The sequence below is a fragment of the Paramisgurnus dabryanus genome, chromosome 1 (genome assembly GCF_030506205.2).
Source record: "Paramisgurnus dabryanus chromosome 1, PD_genome_1.1, whole genome shotgun sequence".
Lineage (NCBI taxonomy): Eukaryota > Metazoa > Chordata > Actinopteri > Cypriniformes > Cobitidae > Paramisgurnus > Paramisgurnus dabryanus.
The window spans coordinates 7,715,544-7,731,225 of NC_133337.1; the positions used below are offsets into that span (position 1 = coordinate 7,715,544).

A 15,682-nucleotide genomic window follows, 5' to 3' on the forward strand; every position below is an offset into this window, starting at 1 on the left:
CAGGAAATGCAGCATGCCAACCATTTTAAATAGAAATATGGGCTGTAGCATGACAGGAAACCTTAGTTTGGATTAAAAACATTCAGGACTTCCGGGCAGTGGTCATCTTTTTACTTACTGTAAGACACCATTTCATGCAGGACTTAATTTAATACACTGTTCCCCTGGGGTATTTTTGAGCAGTTGTCATGAGCAATAAGCGTTTTGTACAGGTATGTGTTTTGTTCTAAGTGGACTTGACTAATTAGTGAAATGGATTGTTTAGTCTCAACAACCCTTGGAGGATCTGGATGCCCAGCTGAGACGGGCTCTGAGTCCAGAGACCGTCCCCATCAGCAGTGTCACGCCCCAGGTACACACACAAACAGGGTTCTGGACAAAAACACTTGTGGATTAGGTGCCAGATCTGTCTGCTTTTATTAAGTTCACTTAAAGGTTTAGTACTGTGCCACTGGAAATGTCCATATACACAGAACAGATCAAAAAATGTCACTTTAATGTCATGCAACAATAAATGAGAGGATTAGCATACCGGATAGGAAGTCTTTTAAGCCCCCTTTCCGCTGTACACAACCAACGACTGCCGATAAACTGGAAGTGATTTATTCCCTATGGAGAGTCACAAAGGGGCTGCGGATGCTTTGGATCAGTAAAAAAATTTTAACTTGTGACTACACCGCATGCGACACGCCGACCGAAAGTGATGTATTTCAGTTTATTCCAATCAAAAACTGTGTGTGAGGTGAAAATTATTAATCCTTTTTTTTATGGTAACACTTGAATTCTTTAAAGAGATGAACCACAAAATGAAAATTATGTCATATTTTTACAACTCTCATGTTGTTACAAACATGTATACATTTCTTTGTTCTGATGAGATATATTGAGTAATGTTTGTAATCAAACTACCATTCCGAACTAATGTTCACTACCATATTATTCCTTTTCCTACTATGGAAGTGAATTGGGCTCACAATTGGTTTGGTTACAAACATTACTCAAAATATCTTCCTATTTTTAACAACATGAGAGTGAAAAAATTATGACAGAATTTTCATTTTTGGAACTATCCCTTTAAAAATGATTTAACACTGACCGCGTTTACATGCACCCTAATAATGCGATTATAATGGGATTTTGTCAATACTGCGATTATACTTTACCTCATGTAAACGCAATAATTCGATAAAAATAATGCGATTAAGCTCATAATCGCAATAAGTAAAGTCGCATTAAAAGAGGTGGCGTACGCCGTTTATAATCGCAGTATGCGTCCATGTAAACGCTTTAATCGCATATACCGCACTAATTAAGTGCACGTGTGTTTTAGTCACGCACCTTAAGCACAAATTCGTTTTAATCTTGACATTAGGAAGTTTTACATGAACTCTGCCAACACGACTCGCTGTCAGCAGTCTGCCTTCATTCAGAAACAGCTCAAATAACACGACAGCAGTGTATAAAACCTTTAAATTACATTATAACGATAATTATAACGATAAATATATTAGTGACCACATCATAATGATTACTTCATGCTAATTCGATAAAACGAGCGCGGCATTACCTAATATTGGATATTTCTTGTAATAAAAACTTTTTTTTGCAATTGTTTACATGTCACTGAATATGTACATATGCTGTTCTTGTTGCATTTACACAGCGGGACACCAGCAGATGTCCTCAACTGAATTAATGTAGTAGTTTGTGTAATAATATCATACCTTTTGGCGTAGTCAGTGTGGTAGAAAAATTTCACAGCATCAGCGCTGGATACCTGAGGTAATTTTATGTTATAAACCTCAGCAATGAATGAGCTTTCTGCTGCATTTTAAGTGCGCGTGCACTTCAAGTCCAAATAGATTTGATTGGCTGTCAATGGTTTATCGTTCATCATGTGCCAAAATCGCTATCAATATAGTTGTTGTGTGAGCTCTGCTATTATCTTTAATATAAAACGATTTTTAAAACTATATTTTTATATCATGTGAACGCCCTTTACAGGCACTGTCATATTTATATCTTCATCACGGCACCGGATAATGAAATACATCTATAACAACGTGTTTGTCATTTAACGTAAGTAAATTAAAACAGTGGACCATATATGTGAGTTCATCATTTGTGCTCTGCATTGAACTTTGTGTGAATAATCCGAAAATAAAAACTGTATGTAAACCGGAGTGAAGAGGTTAGCTCCAGTCATGTAAACATCTTACTGCGATTAAGACCTTACTCGCATTATTGGAAATAATCGCATTTTTGGTGTGCATGTAAACGTGGTCACTGATAAGTAATAAATTATTTATTTAAATAAATATTTATACATTATTATTTTTAATCTTGTCTCAATATATTCTCTCCAAAAGTATTTGCGGTCTTTGTCATATATGCATAGTTGTTTATTGTTTCATTAATTTATATTCATTTGATTATTCCACTATAATGAATATTCTTAAATAGAGGCTCTTGTGCTGGAATGATTTTCTCTCCTATGTTGGCATGGATTTACGATTAAACTGAAACTTCATGAAGACTACCACAAGGGGGCGAACTCATACAGTCGTGTTCGAATGTTGTGTACAATGGAAAGGCGGCTTGAGAGTTCTGGGAATCTAGCAGTTAAAATGGAGAACAACCTGTAAATTCATACTTCAGATACTTAGGTCTCATAAAATGCAACTGGAAATGTCATATAAAAGCATTTGAAGCTATTTAATTGCAACGTTGTTTATATTGTTATTCTCCTCATCTCTGTTTTTTTTTCTGTAGAGCTCTGTCACGGGGATGCCTCCTGGAGGACAGCCAGGTGTGTGCTGCAAATTTCACAGATTACATAAGTCTTTATCTTTAATAAAAGACCATTCTGTTCATACTGGGAATTATTTATTGGTGCCTGATTTACAACAGGCAAAATGTTTTCATTTTATCAAAATGCTATAATCCGCTTAGTCATCCTGATTCTAGCTGGGTTTTTTTACTTTAAAAATGGAAAATGTCCTCATGTAATAAAAAAGTATACACTGACTTAAAAGAATAGTTCACCCCAAAATGGAAATAACTCCTTATTTTACTCATCATTAGTATGTGACTTTCAGGAATTACATTGGGATTTGTTATGTGGGGGTCTGTATTTTGTGGGGGAGGGGTTACGTGTAGTACAGCAAAGCCACTGGTGTGTTTCAATGATATGCTGGATCTCTGATAGGATTTGGTAAGTTGACAAGTTTTTGTCACGGGTGCCCTGCACTCACAAGCATTAAGCCTATATTCCTTAGGAATGAATGAGAACACCTTATTCGTTTCACGTCAGTGCACACACACCAGCGGGCAGCTGGTGACCTTCAGCCTAGTGCTGCACGATAAATCACATGTGATTGTCACGTGCATCTCAGTAAAGTCGGTTCCTTGATAAGTAATAAATCGCCATCACCTGCTTTCAGATGGAGTGCCATTTACTACACAGAGTTGTAGTTCCCTGACAAGCGGGGCAATTTTGCAGACTTATCCCCTGCGATAATGTATGTGATATGGCCAACCTTGTAAGTGAGGAAATTATGCTATGTAATAAAAGAGTTGATTAATTTATAGTCTTACAAATACAACCAGCACTTTGAAAGCAACTGTAATGCTGATTTGGCCCGAGATGAAATTGAGTTTGACATCCATGGCGTAAAGGGTAAAATTTGGGCTAATTTTTATTTTAGGGTGAACTATTCCTTTAAAGCCTATTCACTTTTTGAAACGACATGAGCCTAATTTTAAGTTTTATGTATTAATGTTGCTCTCTCAGTTCCGTTTTCTTTGGATGGAGAGCAAGCAGCTGTGCCTACAGTTGAGGGCTACAAACTAGGCCGATTCCAGGTATCTTGAATGATTTGAAGTCATATAACAAGATCATAAGCAGCAGGATATTTATTGTATTTTACATATTTGACACCAGGCTCACTCGTTCTATCTGCTCTTTAGGTGTCAGTAGCTCCTGCTGAGAGTGCCCCACAGGTTCCCACCAGCTCTCATGATTCATCCACCACATCATCTTCTTCCACCTCCTCCTCATCATCATCATCCTCCACCCTCTCTAGCCCCGAGCACACACTTCACAGAACCTCCTCTCCCATCAAAAACACCACGGAAGACCGGGTCGACAGCATCCCCAACCAAAGCCCCATCTCACCCCAGTCCACCACCATTGGTCGTTTCCAGGTCACCACCAAGACGGACACCAAAGTGGGTCGTTTCTCTGTGAGCAGATCCCAGGAAGAGACTCCTGCTGTTAGTCTGCAGCCTCCAGGACCTCAAGGCCTTTCAACCATAGGGAACGGTCCTGCCCAGAGTACCGGCACCCTCAACAACTCCGTAAGCTCGTACCTGAGTAGCGACAATGACTCAGAGTTTGAAGATGAGGACTTTAAGAGAGAAGTCAACAGACTGAGGGAAAAGTACGTTGTTCTTTTGTTTTCACTTTCAGATTTCACTGCGTTTGGAATTTTGGTCACAATCTAGGTTAGTCTGCTGGAAGTTGTTATGAGGCTAAGGCCCTGTCCACACGTACACGGTTTTGATGCGTGGGTCGTCTCATAACTCACGGGTAACCTGTCTGGTTGGGGCGGTAAGGAAAGTGTCACTTTTTGTGGGGCGTGTCATTGAAAAAAAAACATGTATGTTCCCTATAACTCATATGAAATATTTGGGTCTATTTATATTAAGTCTATTTAAAGGCAGGGTGCATGATTTTTGAAAAACACTTTTGAAAAGGGAGTCAGGCCAGAAACACTTGTAGCGAATAAGCAGTAAGGGGCGTGTTTACTAACCAACATCGTTGCCTTGGTTGCGTATGTGTGGGTCCAGATTCTATTGGGGTAGGGGCGTGTTTGTTCAGGTGATTTCAAATGTCAACACTGGCTTTCAGAGGTCATGCACCCCACCTTTAATTGTCGCGGAGTGGGTTGTAAAAATAGATACAGTGAAGCGGGGCAGGCCAAATAGTTTAATAAAAGCGGGACCAGTGGGTTGGCAAAAACCCTGACCACGCCCATCACTAAGACTACCTTTTTTATGCAGTTTGGCTGTTCTTCCAAATGCAAATGTTGTGTGCATATAAAAAATAACCCTGTACGTGTGGACTAGGCCTGAAACTACTAAATCCAATCTGAGCAATACAAGTAGTGATTACTAGTAATAGTATTACTAAAAGAGATTACCTCTATACATCTTATTTTTGTACCATAAAAACATGTAATATTGGAAATTAAGCTGTCCCTGTTAACATGCCAGGCACATGATGGAGAGCCAGGCCCTGTACATCCGTCAGAAGGCAGAGATCGATGCCCTTTTTGCACGTCTGGGCAAAGCTCCGCCCGGAATGATCAACCCACCTGTAGTAAATCCCGCTGGCCGCAGACGACGACCGACAAAGAGCAAAAGCAGCAAATCCAGCCGTGGCAGCTCACAGGGCAGCAAAAGTCCTATACAGCCAGGTATTCACTCGCTCCACCCCGACTCCTGCTTGGTATTATGGGCCGTTTTACAATTTTCACAAACAAATGACTTCTACTGGGTTTTCACAGACTGGGTCACACATCTGTTTCATAGAATGACTCGTACATAAAGTCAAAAGTGCTACAGATGTGTGTGCATCTTTCGTCTTGGCTCTGATCCGTGCTTCTCTGTGTGTGTGTGTTGTTTCAGCAGCCAGCACTTTATCAGCACAGAGCGCTCCCTCTGTGTACCCACCCCAGCAGACATTTCTGGCCCCTGGGGGGCTGATGGATGGGGGCAGCAGCCCTCTACTCCAATCTTATAAACCTTCCCCCTCTAATGACAACCTGTGTTCTGCTTACACCAGCGATGCCACGCTGGTCACCTCGCAAGGTAAAATAAAAACAAATGAGAAAATGTCACGGCCCTCTGCTTGACCCTGTACGTTTCCTGAACACAGTGATCTTTTGTGCGTCTCTCTTTTTGTTTCTGTTTTTCTAAATTTGGGAAGAGAAATTCTATTTATTTATGGACGTATTGTGGTGATATGAACAAATCCGACTATATAGGAATGTTTGTCTTGCCCATCTGAGACGGTGCATGTTTTGATATGGATGGAGCTGCGGGGCTGATGCTTGATCCTACAGAGGAGGCACTTTTTACCCCTCCTCGACGCTGTCCTATCTAGAGCCGCCACTCCCCCTCATTCACCTCCTTCACTCTCTATCTGTCAGGAATTCATGGCTTACTGACCCTTTGTTACCATTCTCACTGTGTATTTGTGTACACTTTCTCTCTCTCTCTCTTTCTTTCTTCTCTCTGCTCTATCTCTTTCTTGCTTGCTCTCTTTCTCTTTTCCCTCTTTTTGTGCCACAGGCTGTATAAAGTTTAGCTGTGGGTCGGAGAGAGTGACCTTCAAACCAGGTGGCAGGAGGACGCGTTTTCTGAGTACGCCCTGCTTGGCTCTTTGTGTGTAACGCTTTTTTCTTTTGTCTTCTTCCTACACTGTCATGTGATTGGTTCTTGATTTGCCAGGCCCTCTCAGGAATCTCAAAACAACCCATACATGTTGTTAAACATTTTAAATGTCACATGCAGTTCCTAACGAGTATGTTATATCTCACAGTGCAGTGGGATAAAAACACATTTTTAAGTTGTAGTACCTTGTTAACAAACCCATGCATATTTAGTGGAACACATAAATACACTGTTAAAATGGCTAATGATAATTACTAAGAATTCAATGAATAAAGAAATTGAGGTAGTAGTTCACTGCTTTCGGTTTTGGCATCTTTTATTTTGCTTCATCCCCCTTTTAATAAGGTTAAAATTAAATCACCCTCCCCCTTTCATCAAACAACTATTGCTGTTTTACATGTGCCCCCCCCCCCTATTTAGCTTTTTGATTACATGAATATATTCATTGGTAAGGCTGGACGATATGGCAAAGATTTGGATCGTCAAATATACATATTCATTCTATCCGCGTGAGGTAAACATTTTTGTTCTGTACTTTTTTACTTGCATGTATTTTTACATATTTTCGGCAAAGCAACACTCAGGATATACTGTAAGTTATTATAGATAGCATATAAGCTTGTTCTGAAAGGATGACAATTATAAAAATTATCCATCCAACTTAATTTAGCCAAAATAATGATTTATTTGTTTTCATACTTTATAGATGTTAATTTATCTACTAATATATTATTGAAAATGCCATAAATAAATATTCATTGCCTTCTGTAAGCTATTGCATTCGTTTTGTACATTTATAGGTGCATAAATACTGTCTAATTTTTAATTTCTTTAAGACACGGTTGTGTTCTGTATTTACCGATGCTCTGTAAATATGCACTTAAAAAACCTTCTTGTTAGAAAATCGTTCTTCAATGAATTTTTTTTTTTCAAAAATATATTTAGCTGAGCGCTAGTATAGCTTGCTAATCTTTTTCTCATAAAAGGAAAGACATGTAACTTAGCCTACCCTGCTTCTACATCGGTGCAGCTTGTTCTGGATTTAAATAATAATTTTATTTTAGTAAATGAAGGCGGTAAAACCGCATTGTGCAATAGTGAGCCACGCAAAATCACCGCATTTACCTTTTAATCACAGTTTACATCGGGATATTGCCAATTCCATGTATACAGGGGTAACTCTCTCTGCTCACGCATGTAAACGGGTTATTCCGAATGTTTCAGAAACCCGAAACCCGACCTTAACCTGACCATAACCCGAATATTTACAGCATGTAAACATAGTCAATGATATGATTTGAAGCGAGGTACAGATGAGCGATTTAAATCCGATCAGGCATTCTGTTTTTTCTTGCCGTCCCGGAGAGTGCAGCTTATGGTTGCTTAGCTACGAAAGACGCCACAGGAGCACACTTTGGAAGGAAAAACCACTTTGACCCATGTTTAACATGCATTTTTAGACATTATGCATCATTAAAGTATTGTCCAGCCCTATCCATTGGTATACAGAAAATCTTGTTTCATATTAAGATTATTGATTCTTATGACTCAATATTGGATGACTCTATTGATCATCTAAGCTGTATTGAATATATACTGTTTGTTTTACAGTGTATTTTCTGTAAAGCTGCCTTTGTGAAAATTGTGAAAAGTGCTATAAAAATTAATTTAAATTGAATTAAATAAAATCATATTGAATAAGGATGTCATGAAAATGCAAGAACGCACGCAACCCTAGATTTCTGCACTGAAATACTGTAAAGCTTGTGTTCTTCAGTTTTATTCGTTTGTATGGTCAGGACTTTTTTGCCTTCATTGCTTTTTGATATTGTGTTTACTGAATTTACAGTTTTCATTACACTTTATAATCTTTATGCACTCATGTCTTCCAGTCAAAAGAAGGGAAAATAATAACCTGTTCTCACAATGAACAGTAAATATACCCACACTATATTCACCATAATAATACCTCCCTTCACTCACCCCACTTTCACTAATTTATAAAACTGTACAGTGTGTCAGTGCTTTGGGTAAAGTTTTAAGCAGCATTCTGATGCACTCCCACAATGCATTGTGTCAGATGTGGAGTTACTGTAACACTGATTCTCTCAATCCCATCGTTCTCTTCATGCTTCAGGGAAGATGGTGAAAAAAGTCTGCCCCTGCAACCAGCTCTGTAGTAATTATCTCTTATCTTTATTCTCCCCCTTTCCTCTCTGCTCTCTTCTGTCGTCACTCACTCCCGCACTCCCTCGTCTTTGTGTCCCGTGGCCTGTTGAAGTTCATAGGCTGACTTGAGCATTTCTATCCTGTGATGACCCCATTCATGTGTTATAACTGTTGCATATCACATGTGTTTGTGTGAATATTTCAAACATAAACTTTGAAGCGTCCGTACTTGCGCTAAATTGTAATTTTTATTGTGTGTTAATGCATGAAAACTAGGGGTGTGGGTACATCCTGATATTTCAAGGTAGTGTCACACTTCCGCCATTGATTGATTTTGTAAACATTAGATTGACTATCATTCAGAGCAAGTCTGTGAGAACTAAAACCCGTGGTATAGTCTTTTATTTGTGTTTGTGTGTACGCAAACATACACGCATTGTCAAACGCACAGCCATACAAAGTATAGTTTATTTGACTGGTACGTATACAGATGCATGCGCATTGCGACAAAATGCAATGCATCTCCTGGGCTACATACTACATTCTCATGTACGCACATGCACAACTTACACGCACAAAGTTACACAAACCCGGCGGTGCGTGGACCCTCGCGTATGTGCAAAAAAAGGACTATACTTCTAACTTTAGGGCATGATGTGCTTAACAAACACTTAGTTATTGAAAAAATTGCAAGACATCAATACAATTGTATTTTCAGGTCGCACCTCAAATAAAAGTAAACATTTTCACAGTTTGGGTGTCGATGACCATTTTAAACTGGAATTTCTTAATGCTTATTGTGCACATAGAGAATCAATGTCACTCTTTCGAAACACGTGGTCATGTGACGCCCCCTCTATCTGCAGCAGACTGCCTAATGTACTCATAATGGACCTGTCTGAACGCTCATTCCATTATACACAAACCGCAGACAATTCAAACGCCCCATCTCTGTGCTCTTTTTTTATCCCACAAGACTCATTTCTCCCTCTCTGCATGTCCTTCTCATCCCGTTCGAATGGGCTTTAATGAGGTGTAATGAAGCCTTGCTTATTTCCGCCCTCTCTGTGCATAAGACTTAATCACTGGGCATTGCACAAACAACATTGCCTGTACTGAGGCAATGTAGCTCAGATTTTAACAGAAAAGACTTGAACTGAATGAAAGGTTTATATGAAAAGGACACCAACATATTGAATGGAAGTCATCCAGTAATGCTGAAGTCAAACTGTGCGTAGCCTCTCGTGCCACTTTTCCATCGAAACTGTGCTGGTGCTCGATTAAAAACATTTAATTTATTGTCTGAAAGTCAATTCACACACATGATATTTCTAAGTTAAGTCCTGTTATTTCAGACAAACAGAGACTATATGTGACCCTGGACTACAAAACCATGTATCATAAGTGTCAGTTTGTTTAAATTGAGATTTATACATGAATAAATTAACTTTCCATTTGATATATGGTTTGTTAGGATAAGACAATATTATGCCTTTCATACAACTATTTGGAAGGGTGCAAAAATAAAAAAAATTGAGAAAAATAATTTTTTAAAGTTGTCCAAATAAAGTCCCTAGTAACACATAATACTAATGATAAATACATGTTTGAGACTTTTATTGTAGGAAATTTCATGGAAAATGATCTTTACTTAATATCCTAATAATTTTTGCAATTAAAAAAATATAATTTTGACCCATAAAATATATTGTTGGCTGTTTCTACAAATATGCCAGTGTGACTTGCGCCTGGTTTTGTGGTCCAGGGTCACATATAAGTGGCTGATTGCTGGACTAACTCGATGCACTGTTACTTAAATTAAACTAACTGTACAATGTGTGTGATCTAGATTTGTTCTGCATCATTCATCAGCATCAGTAGGACCTAGTTTTGTTTGCTTAAATCTTTATTGTGACGTTATCCTGCCCCCTTCAGGCCTGATGTTAGCGGCAGGTTTGAGATTTTTTGGAAATTATTTATTTGATTACTTTTCCAACCCAGTCACATTTTCTCCTGTGGAATGGGTCCAGGTTTGGCCCTGGCTTTGACACCAGCACTGGCACTCGAGGGAAAAGAGGGTACCTGTCTTTCTAAGCATGGCTTGCTTTAGATTACATTTACCCAGAATTCTCAGTTCCTTATGGGGCTTCTGTTATGGCGCAGTGTCTTTTTGTATTATGGATTTTGCATTTTTGCTGTTCTAACAGGTCTTACATACATACATGTAACCGGATGGCTACCTCTGGATAGTGGGCATCATTTTTGTGCAATTGTAATTAACTGCAGAGAAATTTGTAATTTGTATATATTTGTTTATTAGTTTGATAGTGTTTTTTCTCTTTCATTAGCTTTATTTGTCTTGTGCATGATTCCTGTAGTTTATTCCTTTAGACTTTTTAAAGACCATCATCTTTTGTCATGACAGTGATGTGTCTTACGAAGGAGCTGAGGTATTTCAACCCGGCTTGTGCATTCTTCATCTTGCCTCGTGTTAAAGGAACGGTTCACCTAAAATTAAGAATTCTGACATTTTGTCTTTATTTCTTTATTTATAGCATAATGTGCCAGCTGCTCTTATCTAAACAATGAAAGTAAAGGCTGACTACAGCTTTTAAGCAAAAATAGTCTTGAGATTTTCTTACACTAATTCTTAAGATGAGAGCTGCTCATAAATATCTTATATGGAAAAAAACGTATACATTCGATTGGGTAATGAAATTTTCATTTTTAGGGGAACTGTCCCTTTAAATGCGCAGTAAACAGCGCACTGTATATATTTGCCTGCCCATTATAATCCTCACTGCAGTGCTTGTATTTGTGGAAGAGGCTTATTTACTCATACTGTACCTCCTCCCCCAAATACTAATGCTATAACAAGAAACATCAAATTTGGTACACCCATAGGTAAACATTTCAAATAATAAATTAACTTTCTTGTAGACATTGAAGTTTATTGCAAGCTAATACTGTAGCAATTGGTGACCTTGTTCTACCTTTTGCTGTCTTGACATATCATCATAATGCCAAGCATGATCATGAACCCCAAGCCATTTAAAGAGGCGAAGTGTCTTGTTTGTGCTACATCAGAAAACCTGAGATGGTGTTGTAACACTTTCATCATACCCTGTTTTGCAGGCTGGATACAGAGCGATAAATCTGTCACTTTAGCATCACAGTGGATGCCAAGGTGCTCCATAGGGCCTCACTGCCATGACTTCTGTTTCTTATTTACCTTATGTATATAAAAATATACATCGATATAGTCTGTGGCCAAATTGTATCAGGTGTGGGTTTGTTGGGGCAGATGTTCGAATGGCTTCCTCTTCACATTGTTTTCTCTCTCTTCCTCTCTGCTCAGGGACGAGCAGCACCAATACAGTGGCGGGAACTGGTCTGAATCAAAACCAGCCACCCATCTCTCAGTCCCAGAGCTGCAAGGGGATGTTCACAGACGAATTGCACAAGCTGGTGGACAACTGGGCCAAGGATGCTATGAGCCTGTCCCAGGGCAAGAAAGGCTCCAAACACCAACAACAACAGGTGGTTCATCAAGCCCACAGTTACGATGTAAGTGGCTGAATCTTAGTATAGACTTCCAAAGGTTGGGATTTATAGATCCCTGATTATACAGTTCTGTAAAAGTGTGTCATGTTGTGTGATCCGTCCTCAGATGGTCCCTCATGGCAACATGGGCCGTAAATACTCTGCTCCAGGCCAGCTGTGCCCAAGCATCGCTTCGACTCTGAGCGGCCAACCGCCTATACCTAACACTCCTGCTACCTCTATGGGGACCCGGAAGGGTTCCTTGTGCCCCACGCCGCAGTACGGCTACCCATCCGCACCTTACAGCGCCCAATGGGCAAGCTCTGCCGCGCACACCCAGGGCGGCCTGCTGGCCTCCTCGCAAACCCTGGGCCAGTTTTCACAGGTGCCCGCCCCAATACAGACCTTCCACCTCAGCACTTTGCAAAAGTCTGTCAGCCACCCTGGCGGACCCAACCTGAAGACCACGTAGTGCAGGACCTTGCCGCGCCAGGCCGAAAGATGGGGGGCAGTTCGGGAGAGAGACTTGGGGCTGACGGGAAGTGAATTGGATACGTGTGTTGAATTGCATTGCGGATTAGTTGGAAAGTGTTAAGAGACCCGCAAGTATTCTTACGGATGATTGAGGGATTGCGAAAGAATATGCCAAGACGCACACACACATCGGTCTGAATCCTCCTGCACATACAGATAATGCATTGTGATGCAAGGGAGAGAAGAGGATGAAGGTGAAACGCCAGAGTGTAATGTTAAGTGGCCAAAGAATTGTTATTATGGTTAACAAAGGCATATTTTACCATCCAGCCCCACACATTTTACTCTGGAGTGAAGTGATTCAATTGACCCGCGTTTAGAGGTTTGCTGTATCGACCTTTATACTCCCCAGAAAAGTGTACACTTACGAGCATGTCAGCAGGCCGGTTTGGAGACAGGTGGGTGTTGGTGGATAAACAAGCCTAGTGTCCTCATTCCCCCTCCGCTGCAATGCCATGGAAATGCAATAATTACAACAGCGTAAAATAACCCGTTTTAAAACACAAAAAGTGGCCTTCATTCAATTAAAAACGTGTGTACAGATTTTTAAAATTGGGTTATGAGGGTTATGATTCCATTTGTTTTGTTTGCTTGCTCGGTTGGTTTGTTTTCATCCTCTGTACCCTTCGAGTCGGCCTTGGGTAGCATAATCTTAGGGAGTTTTGTTTTTCAGACGTTCAGAGGCCTTAAGCTGCCCCCTGGGTTTGTGCTGAGAAGCTGCTACAGCCTCCCAGCATGCTTTGCCATTCATGTTTTAATATCCTCCATCTCCTCTCACCGTAAGGTGACCTGTGATCGTGTAATACAGTTGAGATCGAGATGAGATCTGTTCCTTTGGTGGTGGAGTCTGTTCCAACTCAAAATGGCCCCCTTTGCAATAAAATGGTCATTACTACTAAAATTGGCTCCACCCAGAGGATATTGTCATCATCACTCGGGGGTGGCACACGTAAACAAATACTGCCTTGTAGTCCCACCAAGCTTTAAATTTGTTCTCTATGGCTAAAGTTTCAGCTTGCCGTAATCATGGCAGCATTAGGGGTCTTTTATATTAGTTTGATGCGACATTCAAATGTGAGAAGGTTGTGTTCTGTATGGACCTGTATTTACTCATCAGTTTTTGATGTTGAAACACTGTGATTATTATAAATGTTGTTGGACAACATTAGTTTAAGGTCGTCAAAAACGTGAGGGTTATGGATATTAGCGTTCATGAGATGTAAGGCTAGCTATTTCATTATTCACAACTTATTGGAGACACTTTAACCTTTTTATGTTTTCCCCTTTGTATTTTTGTGTATTAGAAAAAAAATGTGAATGTAAAATGGTTTCAATTGATGTACTTGAAGAAACTGATCTTTCCCTTTTCCCCCACGTCCGGTGAGTTTTCTAAAGAGTATAGTGCCTTGCTTTTTTACTTTGCTTTGCTTTGGGGTTTGACATACATGTATATGGCTGCAGAGTAGCGTGCTGGTGTTTGGACCTCACAGAGGGTGAATGTTAGTATATTACAGGATGAGATTTTGGCTCTGCTATGACTTAAACCATTTGATGGCACAAACCTGAAAAACTTCGGGCATCTTTTTAAAGGCTGTGAAAGTGCTCAAAGGAGTTTTAGATACTAGAACATCAATCTATCTTAGTATGCAAGTAAGCATAAGTGTGCCTATCACTTGCGCACATTTATATAAATATGTCATGTAAGCATTGTGTTGTTTCCAGTTTGTCTTATATGATCAGTTTTGTAGGTGAGAAGTATCGAAATGGAGAAAGAAAGTTGGTATACATGAGACAGTATGTTGTAAGCAGTTAAATAAATGTATCCCGGATATGAAACGTGCTTAAGGCTTTGACACCATCCAGTGTCAGACCCTCTCCGGTATGTTATGAGAGGCACTGGTTAACTAGTTGAGGATGTAAAGGATGCACGGATCAGTAGTAAGGCTAAAAAGGTGAAGAAAGTTAACAACCCACACCAACACAACAATGCTGCCAAATCAATGCTTGCCGTTTCGTTTATCTATCGCGTAGACATTTTCATCTCACGGGAATCTCTTTTGTAGCAGCCATGCAACTATAGGTCAAGTGCCGGCCGAATCACTTTTGTAAATGCTTTAGTTAAGTGCATAGATTGTCAACTATGTTTTAAGATTTGGCTTTCATGAGTAACAAATGTATAGATCCTTAGAGTATTTGCCTGGTTAAGACTGTAATGGGTACAAACTGTAGTGCAGTTGAAATTAGTGGAGAGACACTTATCACCTTAACTACTGACTAAAAGGACTTTAGGTTGCGTACTGCTTAGTGTACTGTCCGAGTGAAACGTCTGGTACAGAAAAACTTCACTAATCGCCTGTACAGTATAGATTCTCAAATGTGTTCACCAGCCGCCAGTGGCTCACTTGTACCTCTTTATATTTAAATAACTCTTGTTTCTCTTTTGCTTTGTATACAACGCTTTACTTGTAGACAGCTCGTGTTTCTTTTTTTACCCAGAATTGGTTCATTTAAACTGTGAACAAGCCGTAAGGTCTTTGACAAAGAGGTCCCACCTGCTCAGTGTTCAAACTAATGAAATCTGCCGAAAACTACCTTGTGAGTGCCATGTCCTCATTCCAGATAAAACTCAAGTGTTAATTTGCTCTCCCGTACAGTAGAGGGCGCTAATGTAACTGCAGTGCAGAACGTACAACGTTAAACAAGATTCACTAACGTGACACCATGTTCCCGGTTTACCAAAATGCTTTAGGAAATAATACAGTCATTTTTATTTACCCTCCACCTTCTTTTCAAAAAAATGCTTTTGTTGCGGGCTGATGTGCAAGCAATCCATTCAATAGATTGTAAACAGTTTTGTCTTACAGTTATCTCTTTGCATGATACTTTGATGCAGAAAATGCACACAAACCCACTGCAAAATGTGTTTAATCAAACAAAACGTTTTGGTTTTCTTTCTAGTCGCTGTCCTGTGGAATGA

The 15,682-nt window shown here is 39.7% G+C and overlaps 1 protein-coding gene across 17 annotated transcripts in view; it reads left to right on the forward strand.

Annotated features, from left to right (window-relative positions):
* Nucleotides 1-14,278, forward strand: part of wnk1b (WNK lysine deficient protein kinase 1b) — an 85,717-nt gene extending 71,439 nt beyond the window's left edge. For 11 of the 17 annotated variants that reach the window (XM_065265782.2, XM_065265787.2, XM_065265790.2 and 8 more), the window contains 10 exons: nucleotides 266-352; nucleotides 2,773-2,809; nucleotides 3,794-3,864; nucleotides 3,970-4,442; nucleotides 5,278-5,480; nucleotides 5,692-5,874; nucleotides 6,358-6,450; nucleotides 8,597-8,638; nucleotides 11,987-12,195; nucleotides 12,299-14,278. In XM_065265782.2, coding sequence (XP_065121854.1) covers nucleotides 266-352; nucleotides 2,773-2,809; nucleotides 3,794-3,864; nucleotides 3,970-4,442; nucleotides 5,278-5,480; nucleotides 5,692-5,874; nucleotides 6,358-6,450; nucleotides 8,597-8,638; nucleotides 11,987-12,195; nucleotides 12,299-12,643 — 1,743 coding nt within the window. In that variant the 3' untranslated portion in view covers nucleotides 12,644-14,278. Of the gene's footprint in view, nucleotides 1-265; nucleotides 353-2,772; nucleotides 2,810-3,793; nucleotides 3,865-3,969; nucleotides 4,443-5,277; nucleotides 5,481-5,691; nucleotides 5,875-6,357; nucleotides 6,451-8,596; nucleotides 8,639-11,763; nucleotides 11,816-11,986; nucleotides 12,196-12,298 lie in introns of all 17 variants that reach the window. The other 6 variants (XM_065265791.2, XM_065265792.2, XM_065265785.2 and 3 more) reach the window with 6 other exon arrangements.
* The last annotated feature ends 1,404 nt before the right edge of the window (nucleotides 14,279-15,682 follow it).